Raw genomic sequence first — 27,704 nt, 5'->3', positions numbered from 1 at the left:
GTTACTAAGGAGTAACAAATGGGTTACTGGGTATTTGGGTATTTGTTCCTAAGGAGTCTAGCAGTCTGTTGGGTAGAAAATGCTGTGATTGGGACTGAGGTGTTACAGTCTGCTGGAGTTCAAAACAAAGGTACAGATAATTTCAAGTTTACATAAATGCCTTCATTTTTTTTCCTCCTCTCCTCCCCCCCCCCACACTTTTTCCTTCTCTCCACTCTGAATCCTTTACTAAGTTACCTTTACCTAGCAAAATCAACATGATTTAGGTTCTGGCGTTCAGCTTTGAAATCTGATTTCATACAACCAAGAGTGTGTTTACAGAGTAGACACAATTCAGTTGAGCTCATAAACTGATCTATAACCCCCATTTTTATTTTTTAATTTACAGTGACTAACGCCACTGTCAGGCAGATGAGGGTATGTGTGTCCCCATTGATAACTGATGTGTGGAGCCATATCCTATCTAGAAAATTCCTTGATGAACAAGGAATCCAAATAAAAAATAGTGGTTTATGGTCCACCATGGGAATTACCCTGTCTCAAAGACCAAAGTACTTGTAACTATTAATTTCTCTCTTGCACTGTGTTTTGAAAGCTCTGTTCATTTCTTCCCCTTTGTATTTCTTTTTCCATATACAAAGTTGCATTTTTAAAACTCTGTTCTTTGGAGCCCTGAGAACAATGGGGAACCACTGATGGGTTTTAAATAGGAAAGTGGTCACACTTGGATTTTAGGTGGCTGACTCTTGCTGAAGTAGGTATAATGAATTTGAGTAGTGGCTTCCAAACCCATTTGATTATATTCCTTATTACTAACTTATTATTAAATACTTTTAAGCATATTATTTATGATCTGAATATATACATATATTCTTACACAAATAATGTGTATTCTCATATGTAATACAAATAAAGGACATATAATGTGAATTTAAAAGCTACATAAAAATGCAAGTAGAATTTCAATATTTTCTTCCCATCTAAAAAATAATCATGTTAAGGTCTGACTGCCTTCCCCCTTTAGAACCTGAAAAATTAGAAATAGGAGACGGATAGGAGGCTATTGTAGAAAACCAGGTACAAATTATAATATACATAAAATCAATATATAAAATAATATATAATCAGTACACAAAATAAATGTACATATATATAAGTAAAAAGTACATGACTTTGAGAGTGACATAAAGATAAAATTAACCATACTTGACTATTAAGATATATGAGGTAAAAGAAATAATTCAAGTGTGGTATCTCAATTTCTGCTTTGAACAACTGGGTATCCTGCACTGACACAGGAAAAGTAGGAAGAAGAGGGGTTTTGGCAAACAGACAAGTTCAGTTTGGGGCACCTAAATAACTCCATGTGATATATATTAGGTTGGATATACAACCTTGAGGGTATGGGAAGAATATAGAATAGGGGTAGAGATTTTAGAATTGACAGTGTATTTATGAGAGTATACAGAGTGACAGCCTGTGGAATATTTTTCTTGGCCTTATGAAATTTTTAATTAAAAAATTAGTTGGTAACTTTTTTTTTTTTTTTAATTTTTTTTTCAATGTTTTTTATTTATTTTTGGGACAGAGAGAGACAGAGCATGAACGGGGGAGGGGCAGAGAGAGAGGGAGACACAGAATCGGAAACAGGCTCCAGGCTCCGAGCCATCAGCCCAGAGCCTGACGCGGGGCTCGAACTCACGGACCGCGAGATCATGACCTGGCTGAAGTCGGACGCTTAACCGACTACGCCACCCAGGCGCCCCAGTTGGTAACTTTTAAAGATTTATTTTCCACAAAAATATTGTATTGAGTTTCACTGAATAATTGGGAGTGATGGCACCACTAGATCTGAATTCTGACAAGGCAGCATTTGGCTATACCTGGGTGCCAGCTTGCCCAAGTTAGATGTGCTCTCCTTCAATTCATTGCAATCCTCACCTGGATCTCTTTACTTATTTCTGTTAACTGTCTGGTCCCTAGATATTTGAGTTCACATTCTCTGAAAGCTGTGTGAAGCCATTGAACTAAATGATATAGACCATGGAGAATGTGCAGGGAGAATGAAGAGGACAGATCCTTAAAGAATTCTGATGAATGAAGTATCCAGAGGACATTTAAGTTAAGGAGGAATGGTCAGAAAAGTAGGGGGAAAAAACTTGAAGAGTGTGTGGTATTATAGATGCTAAAGGAAGATAAGATTTAAAGCAAAAGGGAGATGAACCAGATAATAGTACTAAACGATCAAACAAGATAGACTTAAAAGTTTCCATTAGATGTAGTAACAAGGCGCTTATAACCTGATTTATTTTCTATTAAAGAAAAAATTCTGTAAGTCTCCTTTACAACCAAAGCTTTAATAGGTTCCACGTGTTTATGCAGTTTATTAAATGAGGATTTTAGAGGTTTGGAAGTTTTATATTTCTTTTACCTCAGTTTGACTTAGATATCTATCAGATTTCGCCCATCGATTGTTAATTTATTTGACCTACAAAGAGAGACTTAGGAAGAGTTTTGTTTCATTACTGACTTTGTTGTTTATAAGACAGACTGGACTCTTAATGCTAAAAGGAAGACCATTTAAAGCTTTACTTAAGGGGCGCCTGGGTGGCCCGGTCGGTTAAGCGTCCGACTTCAGCCAGGTCACGATCTCGCGGTCCGTGAGTTCGAGCCCCGCGTCGGGCTCTGGGCTGATGGCTCAGAGCCTGGAGCCTGTTTCCGATTCTGTGTCTCCCTCTCTCTCTGCCCCTCCCCCGTTCATGCTCTGTCTCTCTCTGTCCCAAAAAAAATAAATAAACGTTGAAAAAAAAATTTAAAAAAAAATAAAGCTTTACTTAAGCCCTTCTGTGGCAGGACTTTCTAATTTTAGGATCTACAACTTCCTGGTTTTGTGTAATCTGACCTCAGCAGATCAAAGGTATTTTGCTGTGATCCATGAGCTATTGTATCTTACATGTTTTACAAACCTGGGCGCCTGGGTGGCGCAGTCGGTTAAGCGTCCGACTTCAGCCAGGTCACGATCTCGCGGTCCGGGAGTTTGAGCCCCACGTCAGGCTCTGGGCTGATGGCTCAGAGCCTGGAGCCTGGTTCCGATTTTGTGTCTCCCTCTCTCTCTGCCCCTCCCCCGTTCATGCTCTGTCTCTGTCTGTCCCATAAATAAATAAAAACGTTGAAAAAAAAATTTACAAACCTACCAAGTATCGCTGACCTTTCAAAGAAAATATAGCGAAGCACAGTTGGTTGTGCATGAGAAAGAAAAGAACAAATCCTCTTTTGTTTTAAGACCAGAATCTTTGTTTTGCTATGGTCAGTGGCTAATAAGTAGAAAATGAAATCTGGAATTTTGACATATTCTTATGGATTGTATTTATAGTTCCTCTTCCCATCCCTTTTCACCAATAAACTTTATTTCAAAGTCAGAAAATAAATGGAATTATGTACAAAGTAATTTCATGGCTCTAGGAAATTTATCATGTTCAAAAGTCAGGCTGTGAGACCAGAAGTCAGAAAACCTCAAACTTACCATATGAGTGAGGTTAGTGAGAAAATCAGGAATAATGTTGAAGAAGCTATTTTCCTTGTTTCTGCAATCTTACAAAAGGTGTTTGTAAGTTTCAGAATGTGAAAATGAGAATACTTGTCCATTTTACAGAGAATTAATGAATGTCCATACTATAGACAAAATGTTACAAACATTTTTGACAAAAATAATCACAAATACCCAGCATCTGTGTCTTTCTGTATGAGAGTCAAGAATTTTCACAGGAATGGTTAGATCTAATTATGAATATCCTTGATAACCATGGTTACCATCCTGTCCATGATGAGTTGTGAGGCAACTATTTGACCAGAGTTTTAATATGTTCTTTGTGTGGGTTGCTGGAAAACATGTGCTTTTCAAAAACAAACAAAAGCATTTGTTTTGAGAAACAATTGTGATGGGAGAGTACGAACAGTATAGCCCGATAACAATCTATTTTCATATTCTTTAACAAATTACAGAAGTTATTATAGAAAAAGATTGGATGTAGGAAATAACTATAGATATAAGTATCAACAGATTGAGGAACCACAGTCCTAATATTTTGCATCCATAATAAAAATCAAAACATATAAACGGTCTTATGAATGTTTCATTATCTTCAGAACAAAGCTAGCACTCAATTTAAAGGTACTGACACTAAATACATCTTTGTTGGTCGAAGTGAATTTTCTGACAAAATTCAGATGAAATTAAAAACAGGAATGGGTTGGGGCGCCTGGGTGGCGCAGTCGGTTAAGCGTCCGACTTCAGCCAGGTCACGATCTCGCGGTCCGTGAGTTCGAGCCCCGCGTCAGGCTCTGGGCTGATGGCTCGGAGCCTGGAGCCTGTTTCCGATTCTGTGTCTCCCTCTCTCTCTGCCCCTCCCCCGTTCATGCTCTGTCTCTCTCTGTCCCAAAAATAAAATAAAACGTTGAAAAAAAAAAATTTAAAAAAACAGGAATGGGTTAATAAGGATAGAACAGATTTTCATTTTGTTTAAAATCAAGATGACATTTTACCTCCTTGAGCTAGAATGAATTTTAAACAACTATGACCATCACCACCCCCACCACCACAGCAACAAAACCAACAAACAACAAATAAACATTGACTTCCTTGTTTATTATTCAGCAGGTACTTCATCCGTTCCCACATTTCCCACTCTTTTTCATCTTAGATTTTTATTGTCAAAATGTTTAAAGCTGTATATATTAAGTTTAATAATACATACAGGGAAGCACATAAATCATAAGTGTAAGGTGAAGAATTTTCAAGAAGTGAACACACCAATGTAAATGCCACCCAAATAAATAGCATATTATCTATAATTCAGAACACCTCTTACCCCCAAACCCTCAGCAAGTTCCATACAGTCACTGTTTGCTCATGGTGTTCTGACTTCAAGCATCATTGAATCCTACATAGTTGAAATCATACAATTATGTTCTTTTAAAAAATCTGGCTTCTTTTACTCTTTATGTTTATGAAATTCACCCCTGTTCTTGCATGTGACACACTCTTCATTCTTGCTCCAATGTACAGCTGCACTATAACTTACCTATTGATTCTGTTGGTAATGAACGTTAGGTTCTTCCTCTTTCGGATTATTATCAGTAGTGCTATTATGAACTTTTTCTTTTTGTATTTTTAAAAACCTATGTATGCTTTTCTGTTGAATGTGTATCTAGGAATGGAATTGCTGGCTCCTACTTCCCGCACAATTTTAGCTTTAGTAGCTTTTAGTATTCTAAATTTTTTTTCAATGTTTTTTTATTTATTTTTGGGACAGAGAGAGACAGAGCATGAAAGGGGGAGGGGCAGAGAGAGGGAGACACAGAATCGGAAACAGGCTCCAGGCTCTGAGCCATCAGCCCAGAGCCCGACGCGGGGCTCGAACTCACGGACCGCGAGATCGTGACCTGGCTGAAGTTAGATGCTTAACCGACCGCGCCACCCAGGCGCCCCTAGCTTTTAGTATTCTAAAGTGGCTTACCAACTGAATCACCTATGAGCAGTGCCTAAAGGTTCCTGTTGCTCCATATTATCTTCCCCAACTCTTCGATATCCTTTGTCTTTTTTTTTTTTTTTTTTTTTTTTTTGCTTTTTTGTTTTCCTTCATAAGCCATACTGGTGGGGTCCAGTGGAATATCACTGTCTTTTTGATGTACATTTCTCTGATGCTGAATAGATCTTTGTTGAACGTTTTGATTTCTTTGTGTATATCATTTGCTCAGTTTTTTAGTACTTATTAATATTTAGATGTGAATCTTTTGTTGTTTATATGTATGTAAATAGTGTCTCCCAATATATGGCTTTCTTTTAAACTTTGCTAGTGATATCTTTTCATGAATACAGGTTATAATTTATCTTTTCCTTTATCCGTTGAGCATTTTGGGCCCTTTTTAAATTTTGGCCTGCTCCAGAATAATGAGGATATTCTCTAATTTCTTCTTAAAAAAATTAAAAAAAAAAAACTTTAATTTTATACCTAAATATGAAAGAGAAAGCAATAGTCTAAAATTAATTTTTATATGGTATTAAGTAAGGGTAGTTTCTTCTGTATGTATATCCATTTGACCAAGCAGCATTTACTTAAAACGTCATTCATTCCCCAGTGCTGTTTAAATCTAGTTGATGTTACACATCCAGTGTCTAAATATGATTGCATTTCTTTCTAAAATTTTTGTTTTGTTCCATCTATTTGTTTATCCTTGTGCTAGTATCACATTGTCTTAATTATGTAAAGAGTAAAAGTTTGTCAGTGTTGTTCCTATTGAAGATTGGGTTGATTATTCTTGGCTTTTGACATCTGCCTATAAAGTTTAGAATCGGCCTATCATTTCTTATTACAGAAATGTCTCCTAGAATTTTTGACTAGGGTTATATTAAATCTAAGCATCAATTTGAGAATTATTGATATCTTTACAATATTGAATCTGCTAGTCCGTTAAAGTGTTATATCCCTCTGTGATTGTGTGTTGTTCAGCTTTTCTTAGCTTCATTTCTACTTATTTAATATTTTCAGATGCTATTGTAAAAGTCAAGTATTTTCAAGGTTTATTTTCTAACAATATATTGCTTATTTATAGAAATACAACTGATTTTTGTATTGGTTTTATATTCAGCAACCATGTTGAATTCTCTTATTTCATCTTTAATCTGCAAATTCTTTTGTATACATATACTACACATATAAAACCAGTCTCAGACAAATACTGTTATAATTCTTGTTTTTAAATGATTCCTGTATGATTACATAATGTACTTTAAAAGTTTTAGTATATTGGGGCGCCTGGGTAGCTCAGTTGGTTGGGTGACTGACTTCGGCTCAGGTCATGATCTCATGGTTTGTGGGTTCGATCCCTGTGTCAGGCTCTGTGCTGAACACTTGCTCAGAGCCTGGAGACTGCTTCGGATTCTGTGTCTCCTTCTCTCTCTGCCCCTCCCTTGCTTGTGCTCTATCTCTCAAAAATAAATAAATGTTAAAAAAATTTTTTAAAAAGTTTTAGTATATATTTTATTTCTTAGCATATTTATTAATATGCTCTAATGGCTTACAGAGAAAAATAAAATAATCACTCATACTCCTACCACGATCCAGTTATCATCAGTTAAAATGGGTATTGATATCTCCAAACATTCTAGATAGTTTTCAGCATTGGATCATAAAGGACATACAATTTCAAAAATGCAATTCCCATTTAAATATGCCATGGACACTTTTCCATGACAATATTCTTTTTTACAACTGTTAATTACTGTTACATATTATATCCAAAGATTTTAACATTTCCTATTATTACTATTGAACATATTATTTTAATTTTTTGCTACTATGAACAACACTGTATTGAAGAGATTTATGGGTAGATATTTGTGTTGCTGTGTATTTATGTGTATAAATATATATACATATAGATATATACGTGTGTGTGTATACTTTTTTTTTTTTTTTTTTTTTTTTTTACATAATCTTGTTAGGTGAAATCCCAGAAGTAGATTTTTCAAAAAATATAGGCTTTTGACACTTGCTGCCAAATTGCCTTCTAGAAATGCTGTATAAATTCTCATTCACACCAGAAGTATATGACTTTTCAAATACTGTAGGCTTTGTTGAGATTCACACCTTATGTGGATTTTTTTCATATGAATTAAAAACAAAAGATATATCCTTTTATGAACTTGTGGTGTCATGAAAATGTTGTGCCTTTTTTTTGTTATAATCTCCTAACATTTTTTGTCTTCCATTCCTTTTACTGTTTTATTTTAAACTGCAAGATTGTCAAGTTAGAATATCTAATACACTTTTCAACTTCTACTGAGAAGGAGAAAGCCTGGAAGATTGAGTGACTTGTCAGTTGCTGACCTACTGACACCTTTGCAGTTTTGTTTCCCTGTATCTGTTTTTATCTGAAAGGCCACTAACTCTATTTTCAAGTCTAAAAAAAATATAATTACTCTTTTGTTTCTTGGTAAATAGACCAAGACTTATTATCTAATAACAAAATTGTAACGTAGCCTATGTTAAGTTCTTATCTGTCCTGATATTATATGAACAGACTATAACTCTTTTGTCTTGAAGATTTCTGGGTAGTGGAGAAAGGGAGTGGAGCCCAAATTTCTGGTCTCCTCCATGTAACTCTCCCTTGCCTTCCCTAGACACAGTTTAATTTAATTACACAAATTTTAGTTGCACACCTTGTCTGTCTTGTACCGAGGTGAATAAGATGCGGTTCAAGGAACTTCATCCCATGAGATTTCCTAGGCACCCTCATCTTTTTCTATAGCTTTTGCAAATGGCACAACATAGTCTATTCACAAGTGGTTTGAACATGCCACAGTACCTGGAACATATAAAGTCTTTCCTAGGCAAATTACTCAACCTCTTTAAGCCTCAGTTTTCCCAACTGTATCATGAAGATAAATATATTATCTGTCTTGTAGTGTTATCATGACAAACTCTGGTAATAGACATAAAGTGCGTGATGACTGGCAGAGAGAGTAGACCATCAGTAAGTGGCAGCTCTTATTCTTACTCCTATTGCAAGTCTAAAAAATCCTGAAATCATAATTATTATAAGTTTCTAGCTGACCACTGGCCTTGTATTCCATTCTTTGTGGATTAACAGTTACTTGTGCTTTTCAATAGATTTTGAAGTTTGAATTAACTTGTAATCACAGTGATTTATAATTGAAAGTGGCAAAAGTACAGATTAAAATATTTCTGGATTAGGGAGAGCATGAAGCTTTTATGTTCTGTTTGTTTTTTTTTTCCTCTTTTCATATTCCCAGATTTCTGTTAGCACAATGAAGTTTGTACGTATTTGTAAAACAATTTGTCATTAATATTTTCTCTGACTTGCTTCATCTCTAGGGAAAGAGAGTAGAAACCACTATGTGTTGTTGCTGCAGTTTAATTAAAGGTGTGAAAAGCCATCCTCTTCTTTTTCCCTCCCCCCATACACATCAGGAAAGAAGGTGGTAGCAACTTGACGTCCTTTTTGGAAAGGTTAGATCCTTAGTGCCATGGTTTCAGAACAATTTTTTTTTTTAAGAAGTCATTGCATGCTGTTTCTGCTCTTCACTTGTGAACCCCTTCTCCTCCCCGATATTTTCGATGGTGGGTGTTTGATTCAGCTGATCAAAGGAAAGGTACCCGTTTGCAAATTTTGTATATAATTAGTTAACCAAATAATGCCCTTCTTAATCCCTGTCACTACCCTATGTAAGCATATTTGGACCTTCGGTTTATCACAAGTGAACTGTGAGCAAGTGTCATTTACACAAGTGCCACAGAAATGTAGCTTGCTCCTTTGTAAATTACTGTCCCAAAGTAGTATGTCAGACTACAGTTTTAGAAGTTCATACATTTTTTTAATATAATTTTCTCTGGGAAATCATTGAGTATTGGAAGGAGTTATGGTCTTCATGCTCCTTAAATATTGGAATTGAGATATATATATTTTTATGGTAGCAGGTATTAAAGGTATCAGGCCCATTGATTTCCTTTTTATACTTTATTTTTTACTTATTTTTTTTTAATTTTTTTTTCAACGTTTTTTATTTATTTTTGGGACAGAGAGAGACAGAGCATGAACGGGCGAGGGGCAGAGAGAGAGGGAGACACAGAATCGGAAACAGGCTCCAGGCTCCGAGCCATCAGCCCAGAGCCTGACGCGGGGCTCGAACTCACGGACCGCGAGATCGTGACCTGGCCGAAGTCAGACGCTTAACCGACTGCGCCACCCAGGCGCCCCTGTTAAATCATTTTTAAATAAACTTTTTGCTTGTAATTTGAAAGTGGCCTTAAAAGAAATCCAAACGCTAGTGTTGGTGATGAAAGTAAAGAGAAGTAGAGAGATCTAACCATTTCTTGCATTTATGTATGTATATTATTTCCAAAGAAAGATCTTTTATGTTTTTAATTTAGCTTCCAGAGAAGGGGTTAGGGCACAGTGAGAAGAGGCACAAATCATCAATTGTAGGAATTTGACTTGACTTCAGCTTTTCTTTTTTTTAATTTTTTTTCAACGTTTATTTATTTTTGGGACAGAGACAGACAGAGCATGAACGGGGGAGGGGCAGAGAGAGAGGGAGACACAGAATCGGAAACAGGCTCCAGGCTCTGAGCCATCAGCCCAGAGCCTGACGCGGGGCTCGAACTCACGGACCGCGAGATCGTGACCTGGCTGAAGTCGGACGCTTAACCGACTGCGCCACCCAGGCGCCCCTCCTTTTTATACTTTATATGCAAGACAAGTTTCTCTTAACATTTCTATACAAAACTAAAACATGCCATTCTTAAGTCAGTAGTTCTTTGTTTAATATTTAAAAATTTTGAATATGAGGGTTCATGTCCCTCTTATGTGTTGAATATTTGAAACTTTAATTTGGAAAAGACAAATGTGCTTCTTAGGCACTACTTTAGCAGTAACTGTAATGTAACTGGACACAATTTCATTTTTACACGTTGCCATAAATCAATGGCCTCCTAACATTATCAAAAGTTATCCTTGTTTTCTGAAAACAGCAGCATTTTGTTAACCTTAATCAGAGCTTGACGTGTGTTTCTTCTAAACGGTGTCTGATGTGGTGTATCTCTTCGGTTCTCTGTGGTTTCCTGTTTTTTTTTCATACATAGAGAAAAGCCTTTTGATATAGTCAGCCTCATGTTTTTCTTTCTTTTAATGGTCTATCAAGCCTAAACTTTCTTATAAATGCAGCATAGTATCATAAGCCTGTCCCTCCATTCATTTGTTCAGCTTGCCACAGACCCCTCCTTCTCTGGAACTCCTCCATCACTGCCTTAAATATGCCTCCCCTCCCCACCTATGTTTTTAAGCATTACACATCTTATTTCTACCCTGTATGCGTGTTCTTCAAGGACAGATAGTATCTTCTATTTTCATAGGTGTATTTCTCGACAGTGCCTTGCCTTAGCAATAGATCGGTGACTCTCAAAAAGTGTTATCCCCAGACCAGCAGTGTCAGCATCACTTGGGAACTTGTCAGAACTGTAAGTTCTTCAGCTGCACCTCAGGCATACTGAATTAGAATATCATGGGTTGTGGATCAGCAATTTCTGTCTTAACAAGCCCTTCCACGATCCTGATGAATGCTCAAGTTTGACAATCACTGAAATGGATAATTATTGAGTGAATATGAAGTTGTACATTTATGGTGATGCTTCACTGGGAAAATTAGTATAGGAAAGGGCCAATGTAGTCCATTCTGAACCTTTTATTTCTTAAGAGATAATGGTAAAGAAAAACCTAATACCTAAATATGTACATTCTTAAAAGAGGGTGTATATAGCTCTTCTGATGTCCTACTGTGAAAACTGCAGCTTAAAATTTTAAAGAAACACAAATGATTTCTTTCTTCCACTTATTCAAGAATAGGCATTTAACATTCCAAAAGGAGGAAAATTAAGGGATAAAAAATGAGTGTTACTTATTTTCATGGTGGGAAGGAAGTAGGTGAATGTCAGAAACTGGTCAGGTGGAGGACAGACTGGGAGACTTCCCTGAATACCATTTTTTGCTCTTCTAAGTTTTTGAAGTACGTAAATGCATTACTTAATAAAAATTTGATGCATAATATTTAATAAAAGTAAGTTATGAATAAATAAATTTCCACATGCTAGCCAGTGTTGTTGGTTAAAAATATTAACATTTTCCTTTGTATTAATATGAAAGGTTAAATAGCATGTGCTTTTTATCTGCAGAATACAAGGAGGTAATGGCTAACATGTCTTCATGACTTTCCACCTGAGCTTTCTCAAAATGGTGGATGTAAATTACTCTTTTGTGCCATGAGTACATAATTCCTACTATTATATGAACCCATAGTCTTACCGTTATTTTAAGAAAATAGAGGGGAAAAATTAACTTGATGCAAAGTCAAATGATCTTGTATACACAAGAGGTAAGACACATAGGACTTTGACCTAATCCCTTCTTTTGGACATATTTTTAGAAATATGTTGATAGGCAAGGATTATTTGAGAGAGAAGTTGATTTTGATTTTTGTCACTTTCTTAGCAAATGGAAAACAGTCCAGTTAGCAAAACCTATTACATATGTTCTGAATTATGAACATATCTTTGTCTTTTTTGTCAACTATTTACCTTTTAGTACAAATGCAATTAATTCTATTTACATTATGATTGAACTCTTCTGTTTCAGTGGAAGGTATGTCTTAAATGACACTTGATTCAATTACTCATTTTTTTTTTTCTTACACAGGACTATTGTGCCATGGAAAGTATTCAGACAGTGCCTTCATGAGGTTCATCAAATTAGCTCCGGCCTGGAAGCAATGGCTCTGAAATCAACAATTGATTTAACTTGTAATGATTACATTTCAGTTTTTGAATTTGATATTTTTACCAGACTCTTTCAGGTAAGCTTTCTATTTGCTGAATCCTTTCCTCCCTCCTGATTTCCTTCCTATGTGTGCATGTGGTGTGCACGCGTTTGTTCGTGTGCACATGTGTGAGTACATCTCTCTCACACACACAAGCATGTGAGAAATAGTCTCATTTTTTGGTAGTGTATAATTTTGAAGTCGCTGGTGTTAAGTTTTTGGTCATTGCTATAAGTTTAAGGTTTAAAGTTTGGCGTATCAGGTGCTGTGAGGCTGGTAATTGCTTGTTAGCCTTGAGAAGATTCATGGAAAGGAGCTTTGTTTTAAATTTCCTAGTTTCTCACTTTACTTTGTCCTTTTAGCCCAGTAACTGACAGAATGCAAATTTTATGGGTGGGTATATGCTGAGGTTGGAGCCCAACTTTTCTGCTTTGCGTCCTGTGTTCATTAGGTAAGAAGAGACATAGTAAACTTTGCAATAAATAGTAAATTTATCATGTTCTGTAGAGAAGATCCCTGTGGTGTATACTGTTTTACAACTTACGTTGCTCATTCAACCACATATTATAAACGTGTTTTCATGTCAATAAATCTTTTTCATCAATATAATTATTGATTTTCAGTTGCTACGTAATGTTTTCATCAAAATAGTATGTCATTACTTTAACAAATTCCTCTTTTGGAAAATTTAGGGTTTCTTTTTTTTTTTTTCCTGTTTTCTAATATGTATGACTGTGACATTAACCTTCTTGTCCTGTTTATTGTTTTTCTTTTTTAATCTATCCGTTATAATTGTCTTCACATAGCTTTTAAGAAGTAGGTACCATTAAATGATGTAAGCTGTGTGCTATCATTTTATTCTTTTGTAGGTCTTCATGGAATTACATTAAACATGAAGACTTGAAATTTGTGCTTTGAATTTGACTATGCCACTAAATTGTATATCATCTATGGTGTTCAATTCAAGTAGTCACAGAATGAAAGAATCCCACTTAAAATCTTTATAATTATAGTAATATAAATCATATAGTAAGTGAGGTAAATTGATCAGAACACAGGCTTGCTTGTATCCTGATGGAACTTTTTTATTATTTTAAGTCTCAGTAAGATTTATGCGTTTGAAACGTGCTTTCAACAAATGTTGGAGTATAATATTGGTTTTCATGTTTTCCATGTTATAAGAATTTTGCTTCTTTGATTTGTGATTCTGCTTGGCACTAGTTTACAAGGATCTGGTGACTGATTTATGTAAGAAAATAAAATTGTGTGGGATTAAGTTTTAATTTATGAAAGAACCTGTTAACAGAAGGCAAATTAACTCTTGTCAACAATACTTATAGAATACATTGTTTTTATTACAACTTTCAGATCATAATTCTACCTAGGTGTATAGGATAAGAAATTAGATAAATGATTGCAGAAATTGTGTTTTTGCATATTTTTAGTTTACATTAGTTTCATGATTATTCCCTTGGTATATACAGGTACATCTTGGAGATGCTGCAGGTTCGGTTCCAGACCAGTGCAATGAAGTGAATATCACAATAAAGCAGTTCAAAACACTTTTTGGTTTCCTAGTGCTTATAAGTTATGTTTACACTATATGGTAGTCTATTGCATGTGTAACAGCATCATGTCTTTAAAAAGCAATGTATATACCTTAATTACAAAATACTTGATTGCTAAAAAATGCTAACCATCATCTGAGCTTTCACGGAGTCGTAATCTTTTGTTGGTGGAGGGTCTTGGCCTCAATGTTGATGGCTGCCGACTGGTCAGGATGGTGGTTGCTGATGGCTGGGCTGGCTGTGACAATTTCTTACAATAAGGCAACAATGAAGTTCGCTGCATTGATTGACTCTTCCTTTCACGAACAATTTCTTTGTAGCATATGATACTGTTTGAAAGCATTTTGCCCACAGGACTTCTTTCAAAATTGGAGTCGGTCCTCACAAATTTTCCCGCTCCTTTATCAACTAATATTCTCACTCTTTTGTTGTTGTCATTTCAGCAATCTTCACAGCATCTTCACAGGCGTAGATTCTATGTAAGAAACCATTTTCTTCCCTCACTCCTAAGGAGCAGCTCTTCATCCAATAAAGTTGTATAATGACATTGTAGCAATTCAGTCCCTCTTTAGGTTCCACTTCTGATTCTAGTTCTCCTCCTGTTTCCGTCACATCTGCAGGTACTTCCTCCACTGGAATTTTGAACCCCTCAAAGTCATCCTTGTTGGTTGGAATTAACTTCTTCCAAACTCCTGTTCATGGTGATATTTTGACCTCTTCCCATAGGTCACAAATGTTCTTAATGGCATCTAGAATGATGTACCCCTTCCAGAAGGTTTTTAGTTAACTTTGCCCAGATCCATCAGAGGAATCTATGGCAGCTATTGCCTTACAAAATGTATTTTTAAAAAATAAGACTTGAGGGGCGCCTGGGTGGCGCAGTCGGTTAAGCGTCCGGCTTCAGCCAGGTCACGATCTCGTGGTCCGTGAGTTCGAGCCCCGCGTCGGGCTCTGGGCTGATGGCTCAGAGCCTGGAGCCTGTTTCCGATTCTATGTCTCCCTCTCTCTGCCCCTCCCCTGTTCATGCTCTGTCTCTCTCTGTCCCAAAAATAAATAAACGTTGAAAAAAATAAAATAAAATAAATAAAAAATAAAACTTGAAAGTTGAAACTACTCCTTGACCCATGGGCTATAGGATGGCTGTTGTGTTAGCAGGAATGAAAACAACATTAAACTCGTGCATCTCCATCAGAGTTCTTGGATGACCAGGTGCATTAACAATGAGAAGTAATATTTTGAAAGGGAACTTTTTGGCTGAACAGTGGGCTGAAAATATTCAGGAACTCATGTTGCAAACAGATATGTTGTCATCCAGGCTTTGTTGTTCCATTTCTAGAGCACAGGAAGAGTAGATTTAGCATAATTTTTAAGAGTCCTAGAATTTTCAGACTAGGATATGAGTATTGGCTTCAACTTAAGTCACCAGCCGCGTTAGCCTCTAACAAAACAAAAGAGTCAGTCAGCCTGTCCTTTGAAGCTTTGAAGCCAAGCACTGACTTCTCTCTAGCTATGAAAATCCTAGATGTCATCTTCTTCCAATAGAAGGCCACTTCATCTCCACTGAAAATCTCTTGTTTAGTGTAGCCACCTTCATTAATTGTCTTAGATCTTCTGGAGAACTTGCTGCAGTTTTTAATCAGCACTTGATGTTTCACCTTCCACTTTTATGTTACGGAAATGGCTTCTTTCCTTAAACCTGATGAACTGACCTCTGCTAGTTTCAAGCATTTCTTCTGCAGCTTCCCCACTTTTCTCAGCCTTCCTAGAATTGAAGAGAGTTAGGGCCACTATGCAGACCACTAAAACTTTCATCATATCAGCAATAAGACTCTTTCGCCCTCTTATTATTCACGTGTTTGCTGGAGTAACACTTTTAATTTCCTTCAAGAACTTTTCCTTTTCAGTCACAACTTGACAAACAGTTTGGTGCAGGAGGCCTACCTTTCAGTCTGTGTTGCCTTTCAACATGCCTTCCTCATTCAGCTTGATTATGTCTAGCTTTTGATTTAAAGGGAGAGATGTGTGACTCTTTTTCTTTCATTTGAACACTTAAAGGCCATTGCAGGCTTATTAATTGGCCTAATTTCAATGTTGCTGTGTCTCAGGGGAGAGAAAGGCCGAGGACAGGGAGAGATGGAGGAATGGCTGGTCAGTTGAGCAGTCAGAACACCCATTTGTGGGCTACATTTGATGTCTTCTATCGATGTGGTTTATGATACCCCTCAAAATTACATCAGTAAGACCAAAAATCACTGATCACAGAGTCACCATAACAAATATAATGACTTAAATATCTGGAATATTTTAAGAATTACCAAAACATGACAGACATCAAGTGAACAAATGCTTTTGCAAGAATGGTGCCATGATGGACTTGGTCAGTATGGGGTTGCCACAAACCTTCAATCTGAAAACAAAAACCCCACAGAAACACAACACAATATCTTCGAAGTGCAGTAAAGCAAAGCACAATAAAATGAGGTATGCCTGTATAGGCTATTAGGTTACTTTTTAAAATGATTTTAAGGGGGGGCGCCTGGGTGGCGCAGTCGGTTAAGCGTCCGACTTCAGCCAGGTCACGATCTCGCGGTCCGTGAGTTCGAGCCCCGCGTCAGGCTCTGGGCTGATGGCTCAGAGCCTGGAGCCTGCTTCCGATTCTGTGACTCCCTCTCTCTCTGCCCCTCCCCCCTTCATGCTCTGTCTCTCTCTCTGTCCCCAAAAAAATAAATAAACGTTGAAAAAAAAAGTTTTAAATGATTTTAAGGTACATTTTATAAAAAAGATTGTGCTCCCTGATACTGATCATTTTATAACAGAACCTCTCTTTTCATTAAAGATTTCTGATAATTTTACAATTTTTTTTTATTTAACATGATACAACAAAGACATTTGAAATAGTAGAAGCTTTGTTTCTTCCCCTCTCTTCCTGAAGGAAGAGAAAAAAGATTATTTTCATACATTAAACCTAACTGTTCATTCTAGGAAGAATGTGTTTTTTGTAGGGAGCCTGGACAGCTTTTTAGTGTGGAAGTTAAATGCTAGAATGCCTCAGTTATATATTAGAGTTATGAGGCCACCTTAATGTTGGTTAAACACTTACCAAACTGCTATTTAATATGTGCACATATTTTCTTATAAGCTGTTTCATTTAAAAGAGTGCAGGTAATCTTAATAGTGTAAATTACGTGTATCTTATTTATGCTCACTGGGATGGGAGAGGAAAAGAATCTTTTTAAATAGAATTACTGTGAAAAGTTTTAGATAACAAAACAAAAAAATATCTATGGACCAAAAATGTCTAGTCTCCTTTAAAACACATAATTATAGAAGTAGCTAAAGAGCTCTTGTTAACTCCTATATGTTTCTGTGACTTTTCACTTCTTTTGGTTTCATTACTCAAATGCTTTAACTAATCATACATGTCCCTTAAAATATTATGAAATTCGTTCTATGAATAGGAAAGTAGACATATGAACTTTACTTACCTTTCATTTTTATACAACTTTGAGTAATAGTTTTTTAAGTTATAATTATGCATTCTGTATGAAAAAATATAAGTTTTGTGAGTAGTGTACCTGCATGAACATATATTCTTCTGCAGTGACAATGACGGTGGCTAATTAGTAGTGAATTCTAATATCTGAATTGTCGGGAATGGGATATTTAGCAGAATGGGATCTGAAAGTAGGAAAGGTACATGCTCCAGATTGGGGTTTGATGTAGAGAACTAGCATTAGGGTTTGAAGAACACTATCATCAGCGGGGTCATCAGCGGGGACTAGGAGAATTGGCCAGGAAATGGAAGAAGAAGGGAAGAAAAGAATGTAAAGCCGGATACTAGATACATTCTTTTCCGCTCTTCCCTTATCCTGATATTCTGCCAGCACATGAACAAATGCCGGGAAGTCATTGGAATGATCTTACAGTGGAGACCTTCCTCATTTCTTCTTTCTTCTGCCTTTAATCTTCTCTTTCTCCTTTCCAGGAAGTTCAGAGATTCTGGGGTTGGCAGGTACTAAAGTCCTGGAACAGAAATAGATGGATTTTGCTTCTCTCTACTCTCTCCCCAGGGCTGCTACCCCACTTCTTCCATTTCCCCACTACTAGAGGAGATTGGGTTGCTGAGAAATGGGGCAATAAATTTGAGGGGTGGTGGGATAAGGATTGTGTGATTTGAAGGAATATATTCGTGACTATGGAATATATAGCAGCAATGGAATAGGGAACAAAAGAAGAGAAGGAAAGTCGTCCATTATAGCAAGAAGAGAGTGAGTCTGGACAGACCAATCCAGGCCCCTCTTCCAGTATAAGTTGTAAGTCATTAGACAGCTATTCTTGAAAATAGTAGCATTTTGGAAGAATGGAGGGAATAGCTTCCTTAATTCACTTAATTAATTTCTGTAATCATTTAAGAATCTGTACATTTTGTGTTGGTGGGTGTGAAAACATTTCCTTTAATCTAAAAACAAATTATAAAAATAATTCTTTGTCTCCAAAGCATTTTATCTTGCCTTCATTAAGCCATTAGTTGGCAAAATATTTAAGAAAACAAAACAAGTATACAAACAAAAAAACGTAACTACCATGTGTTCTGACTGTGGATTGCATTCACAAGAAAAACAGTACACAGACTCTTTCTATTACAAAAATATTTTTGTAGTTAGAAGCTGGCCCTGTGGATTTGTACTAAGAAATGGTTGCTTAATACTGTAGCTGTTGACTGAAAACTCCCAATTTCAGTTTTTTTCCACCTGTATTCTGATCTGTGCATTGGCTCTCCGTAAAGTTCAGTATCTTTTTAACAACTCTTCCATTAATTTTTGTAGACTTTAATGGAAGTGTCCCAAATATTTTATATTCTTTCCATCCTTGCCCTTTGTAGGTGCGAAGTAGAACAAAACAAAACCCAGTGCCTATACTAGCAGTTATTTCTGTTTTTAAAAACATAGGGTGATAATCTTCCAAATATTATTTATGCAATTTTTAGTCATGACTTTGGAAGAAAATTAGAAACATGTTTTGGTTTTTTCCAAGTACGTAGAAACTCTGATAATAGTGTTCTCCAGAGCTCCTTTTTGCCCAATTAGATATTTTAGTGTGATAGGGAAATGCCCTGAAGATTTTTCTTGTTATGTCAGAAAAGGTTAAAAAATTTTTCATTACTAAATAATTCTTTCCTTTGTTATCCTCATCTCAAAGACACAATCCTTGAAGAATTCCACCTTGTGAATCTGAAACTTGCTTAACAATCATTGGGAGCAAGTCTCAAAACAAACAAAAGCCAGGAGCCCTCTACCAATTTCAACCACTTTCACTTGGCAACACAAAATACCTTTTTTTTTTCTTTTATGTAGAAGATATGAGTTAATAATCTGGCACATCAGCTAGAATATGCTGCCAAGTCCTTGGAATAAATGTAGCTTCAGCCTTAAAAATGTGGCAGAGATGATTCACTCACACCCTCAAGCAAAACTGTCTATCACTGACTGCCTTTTTTCTCTTGCCATGGTAACTGGAGGGATAGCTAATCACATGAAAGAATGGTACAAATTCTGTGTGTGTGCATTTGTGTGTTCCTGTGAAAGATTTTTAATTTCCTGGCTGCTAAATCATAAATAAACCTTTTGTAACTGTGCAAGAATTAGGCAAATGTGAGCATGAGCACCAGTCTCTTACCATGGAAAGAATGGTAGGTTGGGAGTCAGGGCCTTTCAGACAAGTCACTAGCTAGAGGAACTTTTCAACAACAGTTACGCCTTCCTGGTCACTATGTTCTGATCCTACGTCCATTATAGTATCCCCTTGGTGAACAAGACCTGCATGTTCCTTACTCTTATGTAGCTTGTGGTTAATATGTAACCTTTGCCAAATCACTTACATTCCATGGTATGGCTTCTTGTTCTATAAAATTAGATACCTTAAAGGTATAGTAGTGAACAAAACAGACACAAAGGGAGATAAGGAATGTGATGAGAGTTAACAGTTTTAAGTAGAGTGGTCTGAGAAGGCTTCATTGAGGTAACATTGGAGAAGAATCACTTATGTATTTGGAGAAAGAATTCTGGTAAAGGAATCAGCAAATACTAAACCTCTGAGGAAGAAGAGTATTTTTGTGTTCACACCAGCTACAAAGAAGGCAGGGTGCCTGGAGAAGAGCCAGAAAGTGGGAGAGTCATGACAGATAGGCACAGAAAGGGAGCTGGACATCAACCCTGTGAAGCTCTTCTAGACCATTTATAAGGACTTTGGCTTTTACTCAAAGTTAGAGGGTTTTAAACAGGAGAGTGATGTGTGTTAGGTTCCAAAGTGATCACAAATGCTGTATTGGGAATAGAATTTGTAAAGAAATTGTGTGTTTTTTTCTTTTTTACTCTCTGTATTCCGTCCTACTTTCTGCCTAATATTTCTCCAAAATAGAAGAAGGTATTACATGTTTGCTGTTAGGCATTGAAGGTTGACCTAAGCCACATGAACTCATCCAGGAGATTTCAGTAACTATATTAAATGATGGGTTGGCATATAATTGATAATTGATATCATCTAGATAATATCTTTTCATTTATTCATATTTTTAGCCTTGGGGCTCTATTTTACGGAATTGGAATTTCTTAGCTGTAACACATCCAGGTTACATGGCATTTCTCACATATGATGAAGTTAAAGCACGACTACAGAAATACAGCACCAAACCCGGAAGGTAAGACTCTTTAACAGTAATATTATGAGGTATATCTAATGATGAAGAGTTCTCTCTGGGTCATTCTTAGGCAAATCAGTAACACCCAGGTGAGTGGAGGGAGGGAAGGAAATGCTAATAGAGCTCCTGGTACTTCTTAATTGTGTCCTTTAAACTGATTTTGTTGTGCTGGTACTGAAACTGTGTTCATAAAGTAAAAGAGGATGTGATACCATGTAATTTGATAAACTTAAAATTTCATTAAGTCTCAGAGCTCTGATTTTTCAAATTAGAGTAGGGTATTAGCATATTGTCTGTTTTCATGACACCTGTGTTTGTGTATAAAATTGTATGTGTATATTTGAATACTTAAATATTGTGCTAAACACAAAGTAAATCAATTTCATGTTCATTATTTTAAAGTATTTTTCACGATATTTAATTTGGTTAAATGATAAACACATAATGATATGTAAATACATATAAACAAATATACGTATATATATACATTTACCTATACATACATGATAAACGCATGTAAACATATATAAGCCCATTGTTACAATCCAACCAATTTCATGTCCGTAAGAATTTCTTCCAGAATACCTTATGCTTCTTTATAGCTTCAGAATTTATGTTTTATTTTCCAGATGATGAAACTGGGTAAAACTCACAGAGATTGGCTGTTTTTGTCAGTCCCTGTGGCTTTGGCTGAGAAATCATACTTTATTAATGTCAATCTGGGATCAAAAAGTCTGTCTCCTGGTTTGTGCATTTTCCCCACGTCCCACTTAGAAATGTGTTAGGTACCTAGTAGGCATTTGTACTATGGCAAGCAGTGAGCTGGGTGTGGCAGCAATGAGAGTGGAGACCTGTCCTCACACTCACATTTTAGTAGGAGATGCCATTCCAACATCCATGAGTATACTGATTTCCATATTGGAGTCATTTCATTGTAGGAATGAATTTCTTTGTTTTTTTTTTAAGGCTGCATTTTTCTTCTAATACCATTTTTATTTGATTTGTAATGCAAATGGTGTTTGTTCTTTAACAAACTAGTTTATAGTACAAGCCAGTGCTGTTGATTCCTTTTTCTCTGCCATAATGAAAATCTCCATCTTTTTTATATTTTCAAACATTTATATGTATATAAAAAGAAGGCAGGGGGTACAGAAAACAGTTTAGTTCCTGTGCAAGTCTTCTGTGTAGACTAAGGATAGTTGGTTCTCATTGAGATTTTGATGGTGGCTTAAATGACTCATTCTGTTTGGGTCAAGGATCTCTCATAGCCAGATTTTTCCATAACTTCTACTCCATAGATTGGCATCAAAGTATCTTCTTGTTCTTGGAGTATGATTTGAAAGATGGGCTATGTTTAGAATTACACAATCATACAAATTTAACACAGAAGTTATTTGGGAAATTAAGAAACCGAGTCCCTTTTGTGTTCTCTTGTTCAAGATCACAGAGATAAATAATGTTGGGAGAGAACATTGTTGGGAGCAAAAGCCAGGCCTCATCACTATTGGAATAGTTCTCTTAATAAAAGGACAGTGCCCTCCGAAAGGATGTCTTCCTTTCCTTCCCAGCTTGCCCTGTAACAATTTATTCTGCTAGGTTTTAGGCAAAGATGAAATGGTCAGTCTGTGGTAAATTGTTAATGTGTAAAGTGGGATGTGGTATTTAAAATGTAAAGTTTAGGAAAACTCAGTGAACAAATAATTTTGATAAGTACTTGTTTTGTGGAATACCTGCTAAACTGTTACTTCCTCTTGGAAAGTATTTCTTCTCCTTGGCTTCATGGTAGAGAAAATAGTGGGGCCTATTCCAAGGACATTTGAGTCTCTCTCGTTTTGCTTTTTTGGGGATCCAGCTGACAACCATAAATCTGTGTGCAATTATTTTGACTATGATTCTGATTAAGGATTCCATTAATTGGCAGGATGATATTCTATTTTCAGGCTCTCTAGGAGAATATGTTTTTGGACTTTCTTGAAGAGTCCTTTCCAAAGGATCTAAAACGAGTATGAAGTTCTTCGTATCTAAAAACCACAACTTCTTCCTTTCTTTAAGAACCCAGTTTTCTTTGAAAATGAAACTACATTGCAGTGCTAAAGATACAAGTTAATTAGATTCAATAGCTGTTATATATGTTAAGTATCCTGTACAGTTATTTTTATAGCACTTGGTTCATCAGTAACTAATGTTTATTAGGAGAGAGGAATTTGTGACATGCGTACAGCAATCACGGTACTCAAATATAGCAGATTGTTTACCTACTTTTGAGCTACTTAAGGGATTATAAAATCCACATATAGTTTTCATGGTGGCAAGATTGAGTGCAGTACACTTAAACATAAATGAGCTAAAATGAAATAAGTAGATAGCTATGTTAATAAATAAATGACAATGAATTCAAAACCAAGTCAGTGTCTCTTTGTCATCAATTTGATTTATATTTTTGAACTATTTTGGCTTCCTGTTGCAAGACATTGAACTGGACAGGGTTAGACGGCAGCCGTGAACTTAATCTAGTTTGCCGTCTCATTAATATAGTTGGGCTCTTTTGATCTTTCATTTAAGGGTGAATGGCTGAAATGCTTGAAAGAAAAGTTATTATTTATAAACAAGTCATTAACAACAAAATATGGATAGTTTTAAAGTTTCAAGGTAATATATTGAATTACACAGTATAAACTGACTCAATTTCTGTCTGAGGTGACAAATTAAATTGTTACTTCTTTATTTTTTACTTTCCAAAAATGATTCAGGTCCTAGCTGTTTCATGCCATCAACTGTTTCATATAGGGAATCTGCTGATGGGGATGGCAGTAGAACCTTTGATACTCAAGTACATCAACTTCAGTTCTTTTGTCCTATAGCCCTGGGGGTATTTAAATGGAATTATTATCAGAGCTTCTTATACAGTTCAATGAAGGGAGTTTTACAGATCAATGAATGGAGAAGGACAGCTTCTTAAAATAAGAAGATAGAAACTTATTTCAGCTTTTCTAAATTATTCTGTTTATTCTTTGACTTTAAAAAAAATCTAAGAGATTGTTTAGTAGTTAGCATACATTCTGAATGTGACTAAACATCATTTTCTCATGTTTTACAGCTACATTTTCCGGTTAAGCTGCACTAGATTGGGACAGTGGGCCATTGGCTATGTGACAGGGGATGGCAATATCTTACAGACCATACCGCATAACAAGCCCTTATTTCAAGCCCTGATTGACGGCAGCAGGGAAGGATTGTGAGTATGAGAAATGGGAGTCAGGGTGCTTACTATTCCCCAATTTGAAAGATAGACACTGCTTTGCAATGGAGAGAAAAGATTGTCTGATGATCTGGCTGTTTTGTTTTGTTTTATTTTGTTTTTTCAAGATTAAGGAATGGGTGCTCCTTACTTTTTATTGTTCATCTCTTAAAATAGCCATTTTAGGTAACCGATTTGAATTAAACTATATTTTATAGGCAATAAATTCCTACATCAAATTAGAACATGAGTTTGTATTTCTCACAGGGAAAAAAAAAGCACTTAACAGTAGTTTAGAATAGATGAAAAAAACTTATAAGAAGATAATTCTTTAAAATAACTAACTTCTGTTGCTTCATGTAACCCTCAAATTGCTAGTTTTACTTTTTGACCATTAGTAACAGGTTTTCTATTTCTTCTTCTTACGCTTTTCTCACTCCTTCCTTTCCTTTTGTCTTTGGCTGTCTTCTGATATTAAATCCTTGCTCCAGAATTATGTTGGTAGCTGAATTCAGTTTATCTTAAGCTATTATTTTTTTAAATTTAAAAATAAGTTTTCCCTTTTTTTTTTTTTTTTTTTTTTTTTTTTTTTTTTAGAGTAAGAATATCTTTTTTCCTCTACAAAGTGTAGATAATCTGATAGGTGCCTTCATAGTAAATACCTCTCTTTCATTTTAGTCATTGTAGTCTATGTGCCATTCCCTTCATGCTTTTGTTTTATTTTCTATTTTGTTCTATTGTCACATCATTATGCTCACTTTTCTTGCCCTTTGCCTTTGCTAAGTAACTTACAGACAGATATACCCTTATTTGCTATAGCACAGATTGTGATAGAAACCTAGCAGGAGAAAGTCCACCAGAGTTAGCAAAGAGCAAATAATATAAGTTACACCTTTTCTAAAATAATTGCAAAAGAGAAAAAGTGGTGGAATATATGTGAAGAAAAAAAATGTATTTTTTATAAGTTATGAACTTTCAAGAAATAGTTACATGAGAATTGTAGGGCAAACTGGTACCAAGTGTGTGTTTATATTTTTTTTAATTATCATAAATTTTATAGCTTTTGATTCACTGATAACAGGATTTTGTTTTTAAGAAAATGTGCTGTAAAGTTTTACTTTATAAATAGAGGTTACGAGTGGGCAAATGTGTAAAGTTGGTAATTTTGATACAGCTTATTTATATTGTTTACAATACCTTCTATCTGGTTTTTAAAAGCCAATAAAAAATAACAAGTTATATTGTAATCACTGTTTAGCCTCTGAGCTCCTATGCAAATCAGCTGTTAATATTTACACACACACACACACACACACACACACACACACACACACCCTTCAGAGGCATTTAGTTAGTTGAATTTGAACTTTAGTGTTAGATTACATTAAAATAGGTCAGATTAACATTTTAATCTTACTTAAAAAATAGATTAGATTTTTAGATTACATTAAAATAGATATTATTATGTTCGGTATTTTTTTTTTCCCTAAGATGAGTAAAACACAGGATATTATCTGGTCCAGCTATTATCAAGGTCAGCTGTCTTTTCCTTATAGTTAACCCAGTATAGTGTGACATAGGTAATAAAGAAGTTCACTTTGATAACCAGCCAAGATTCTTTATTCCTTTTTTGCCATTGAGAGGGTCTCATCAGTACACCCTCATTTACTGAGGACAGTAATCACTGAATTGCCCCTTACACGTTAAATAGAACTTTTAACCTTTCCTCTAGCAACCTTATTGTTATTTTTATAATCTTTCAGTTTTGAATTCGTCATAGAATTTATATGTGTTTTTAAAGTGTGATGATGATAAGCAAAATGTTATGTCATAATTGTTAAATCTGGCTCCATTTTAGGATATAAAAAGAAAGCTACTTACCAACTTTTGCTTAGTGCTCTTCATTTAATAATTGTAGAATTTTAATCCACCCCTGTGATAACACTCTAAATATGTCATTACAAATGTAGTCAACTCCTTTTTCTAAATTGTAAAAAAACAAAAAATTATCTCACTGATCTGTTCCTTACTGTATGAGAATTATCTGTCATCTAAGTTCAATTATTTTTCTGGTTTTCCTGGGTGAATTTTAACACTTATGAACATATTTATAGACTAAGGATAAATACTTTTTGTTACTTCACAGAAAAGATTTAGTATAGTTTTGCTCCTTAAAATATTGACCACGGTATATTACATTCTTAATTTTTCATTGCAGCAAGTTAGAATAGCTCCTAAACAAAATTAACTATACCTTAATCAGTCAGCATAATCCAGCAGTAATGTTACCATTTTTTAATAGATATTTACCAATACAATTTCATTTTTGAATGAATGAATGAATAAAGACTTATAGCACAAAAAGATGGCATAATTACTACAATTTTTAGTTCTAATTTTAATCCTCTGTAATAGTAGAACCTCGGGGCACCTGGGTGACTCACTGGGTTAAGTGTCTGACTGGAATTTGGCTCAGGTCATGATCTCATGGTTCATGGGATCGAGCCCCAGGTCGGGCTCTGTACTGACAGTGTAGAGCCTGCTTGGGATTCTCTTTCTCCCTGTTTCTCTGCCCCTCCCCTGGGTGCACACATGCTCTTTCTGAAAAAATAAATAAATAAAATTAATAATGGAGCCTCATATTTATAAGTGATTCTGTGTTTGTAGCTTGAAGTAAATGAAACATAATTGTAGCATTTTGTAATATCTTTAGATGTGTGTGGCTGTAGACTTGTATGTGTGTAATAATTTAAATGGAAACACAGAGGATGAGAAACTGGAAAAACAGGAATATCAAAGTGGTATTTGCATAACTCTTGTAGGAAACCTGTGGGTTTTAATTCCATTTTTCCCTCAAGTTACTAAGCATGGTGTAAAACGATGCAGTTCACATGAAAAGACACAATTGTTGCAAATAGGTATACATTCCGAGTATTTTGGAATAGACCATGAGTGACCAGAAAAAATAAATTTTTAACTTACCTAAAAGACATACAGTAAAAAGTATTTAACTGAAAATGGTTGCTTAGTGGCTGAGTCCATGTTCATCCTGTATTTCTGATATGAAAATGATTTCTAGTTTTTAAATGTTCTAAAAGTAACTTGTAATATTATGCAAACAATAACAAAGCTTCTTGATATAAGTTACATAAAAAGGAAACTTCAACATGTGGGTTTGAATATAGAAGAATCTGATTAAATCATCTTAAATGCAATTAAAAATTGTGTATTTATAATAAAGTTTCTGTTTATAATCTAGCTATCTTTATCCTGATGGGAGGAGCTATAATCCTGATTTAACTGGATTGTGTGAACCTACACCCCATGATCATATAAAAGTTACCCAGGTAAGGACAGTTTCTGGTAATGCATTTATAATTATGTATCTAATATTTTTGAAATAAAAAGCATCCTCTTTTACTGTAGCTAAAATTTTGTACCGGCATTTCATTTAAAAGATACAGGAATTCTAAGAGTATTTGAAAAAGATACTTTCTCCATTTTTTGGATAAAAATGTCTGCTGTTAATATTCTTATTTCCAATATAATATTGGCATTTATGCAGAGACATAGATAAACCCATAGATAGGCAGATACATATGAGGAGAGAGTTACAGATTGAGAAAACTCCAAAGAAGATTGGAATAATAATATGCATTAGCTTTTAGAGTCAAGTGTGTAATTGAAGTTTATTGAAGGTCTTAATTATATTCTTATAAATCCATTGTTGGCGACCCCATAAATTGAATGGGAGTGTAGCTTGGTTATAAAGCCTTTCTTGAGGGTGATATTCAGTAATTAATCAAAATC

At 35.4% G+C, this 27,704-nt stretch overlaps 1 protein-coding gene across 3 annotated transcripts in view; it reads left to right on the top strand.

Moving 5' to 3' along the window:
• CBLB (Cbl proto-oncogene B) overlaps window positions 1-27,704 on the top strand; it is a 214,549-nt gene that overhangs the window by 99,558 nt on the left and 87,287 nt on the right. For all 3 annotated transcript variants that reach the window (XM_040484406.1, XM_040484407.1, XM_040484405.1), the window contains exons 5-8: window positions 12,271-12,427; window positions 20,535-20,656; window positions 23,754-23,891; window positions 27,154-27,241. In XM_040484406.1, the coding sequence (XP_040340340.1) occupies window positions 12,271-12,427; window positions 20,535-20,656; window positions 23,754-23,891; window positions 27,154-27,241 (505 nt within the window). The remainder of the gene's footprint in view (window positions 1-12,270; window positions 12,428-20,534; window positions 20,657-23,753; window positions 23,892-27,153; window positions 27,242-27,704) is intronic.

This window comes from Herpailurus yagouaroundi, unplaced genomic scaffold, assembly GCF_014898765.1.
Source record: "Herpailurus yagouaroundi ecotype Mexico unplaced genomic scaffold, PumYag 162, whole genome shotgun sequence".
NCBI classification, from domain to species: Eukaryota; Metazoa; Chordata; class Mammalia; order Carnivora; family Felidae; genus Herpailurus; species Herpailurus yagouaroundi.
Note: the sequence above shows the minus strand (reverse complement) of the source record. Positions and strands in the feature narration are given on the sequence as shown.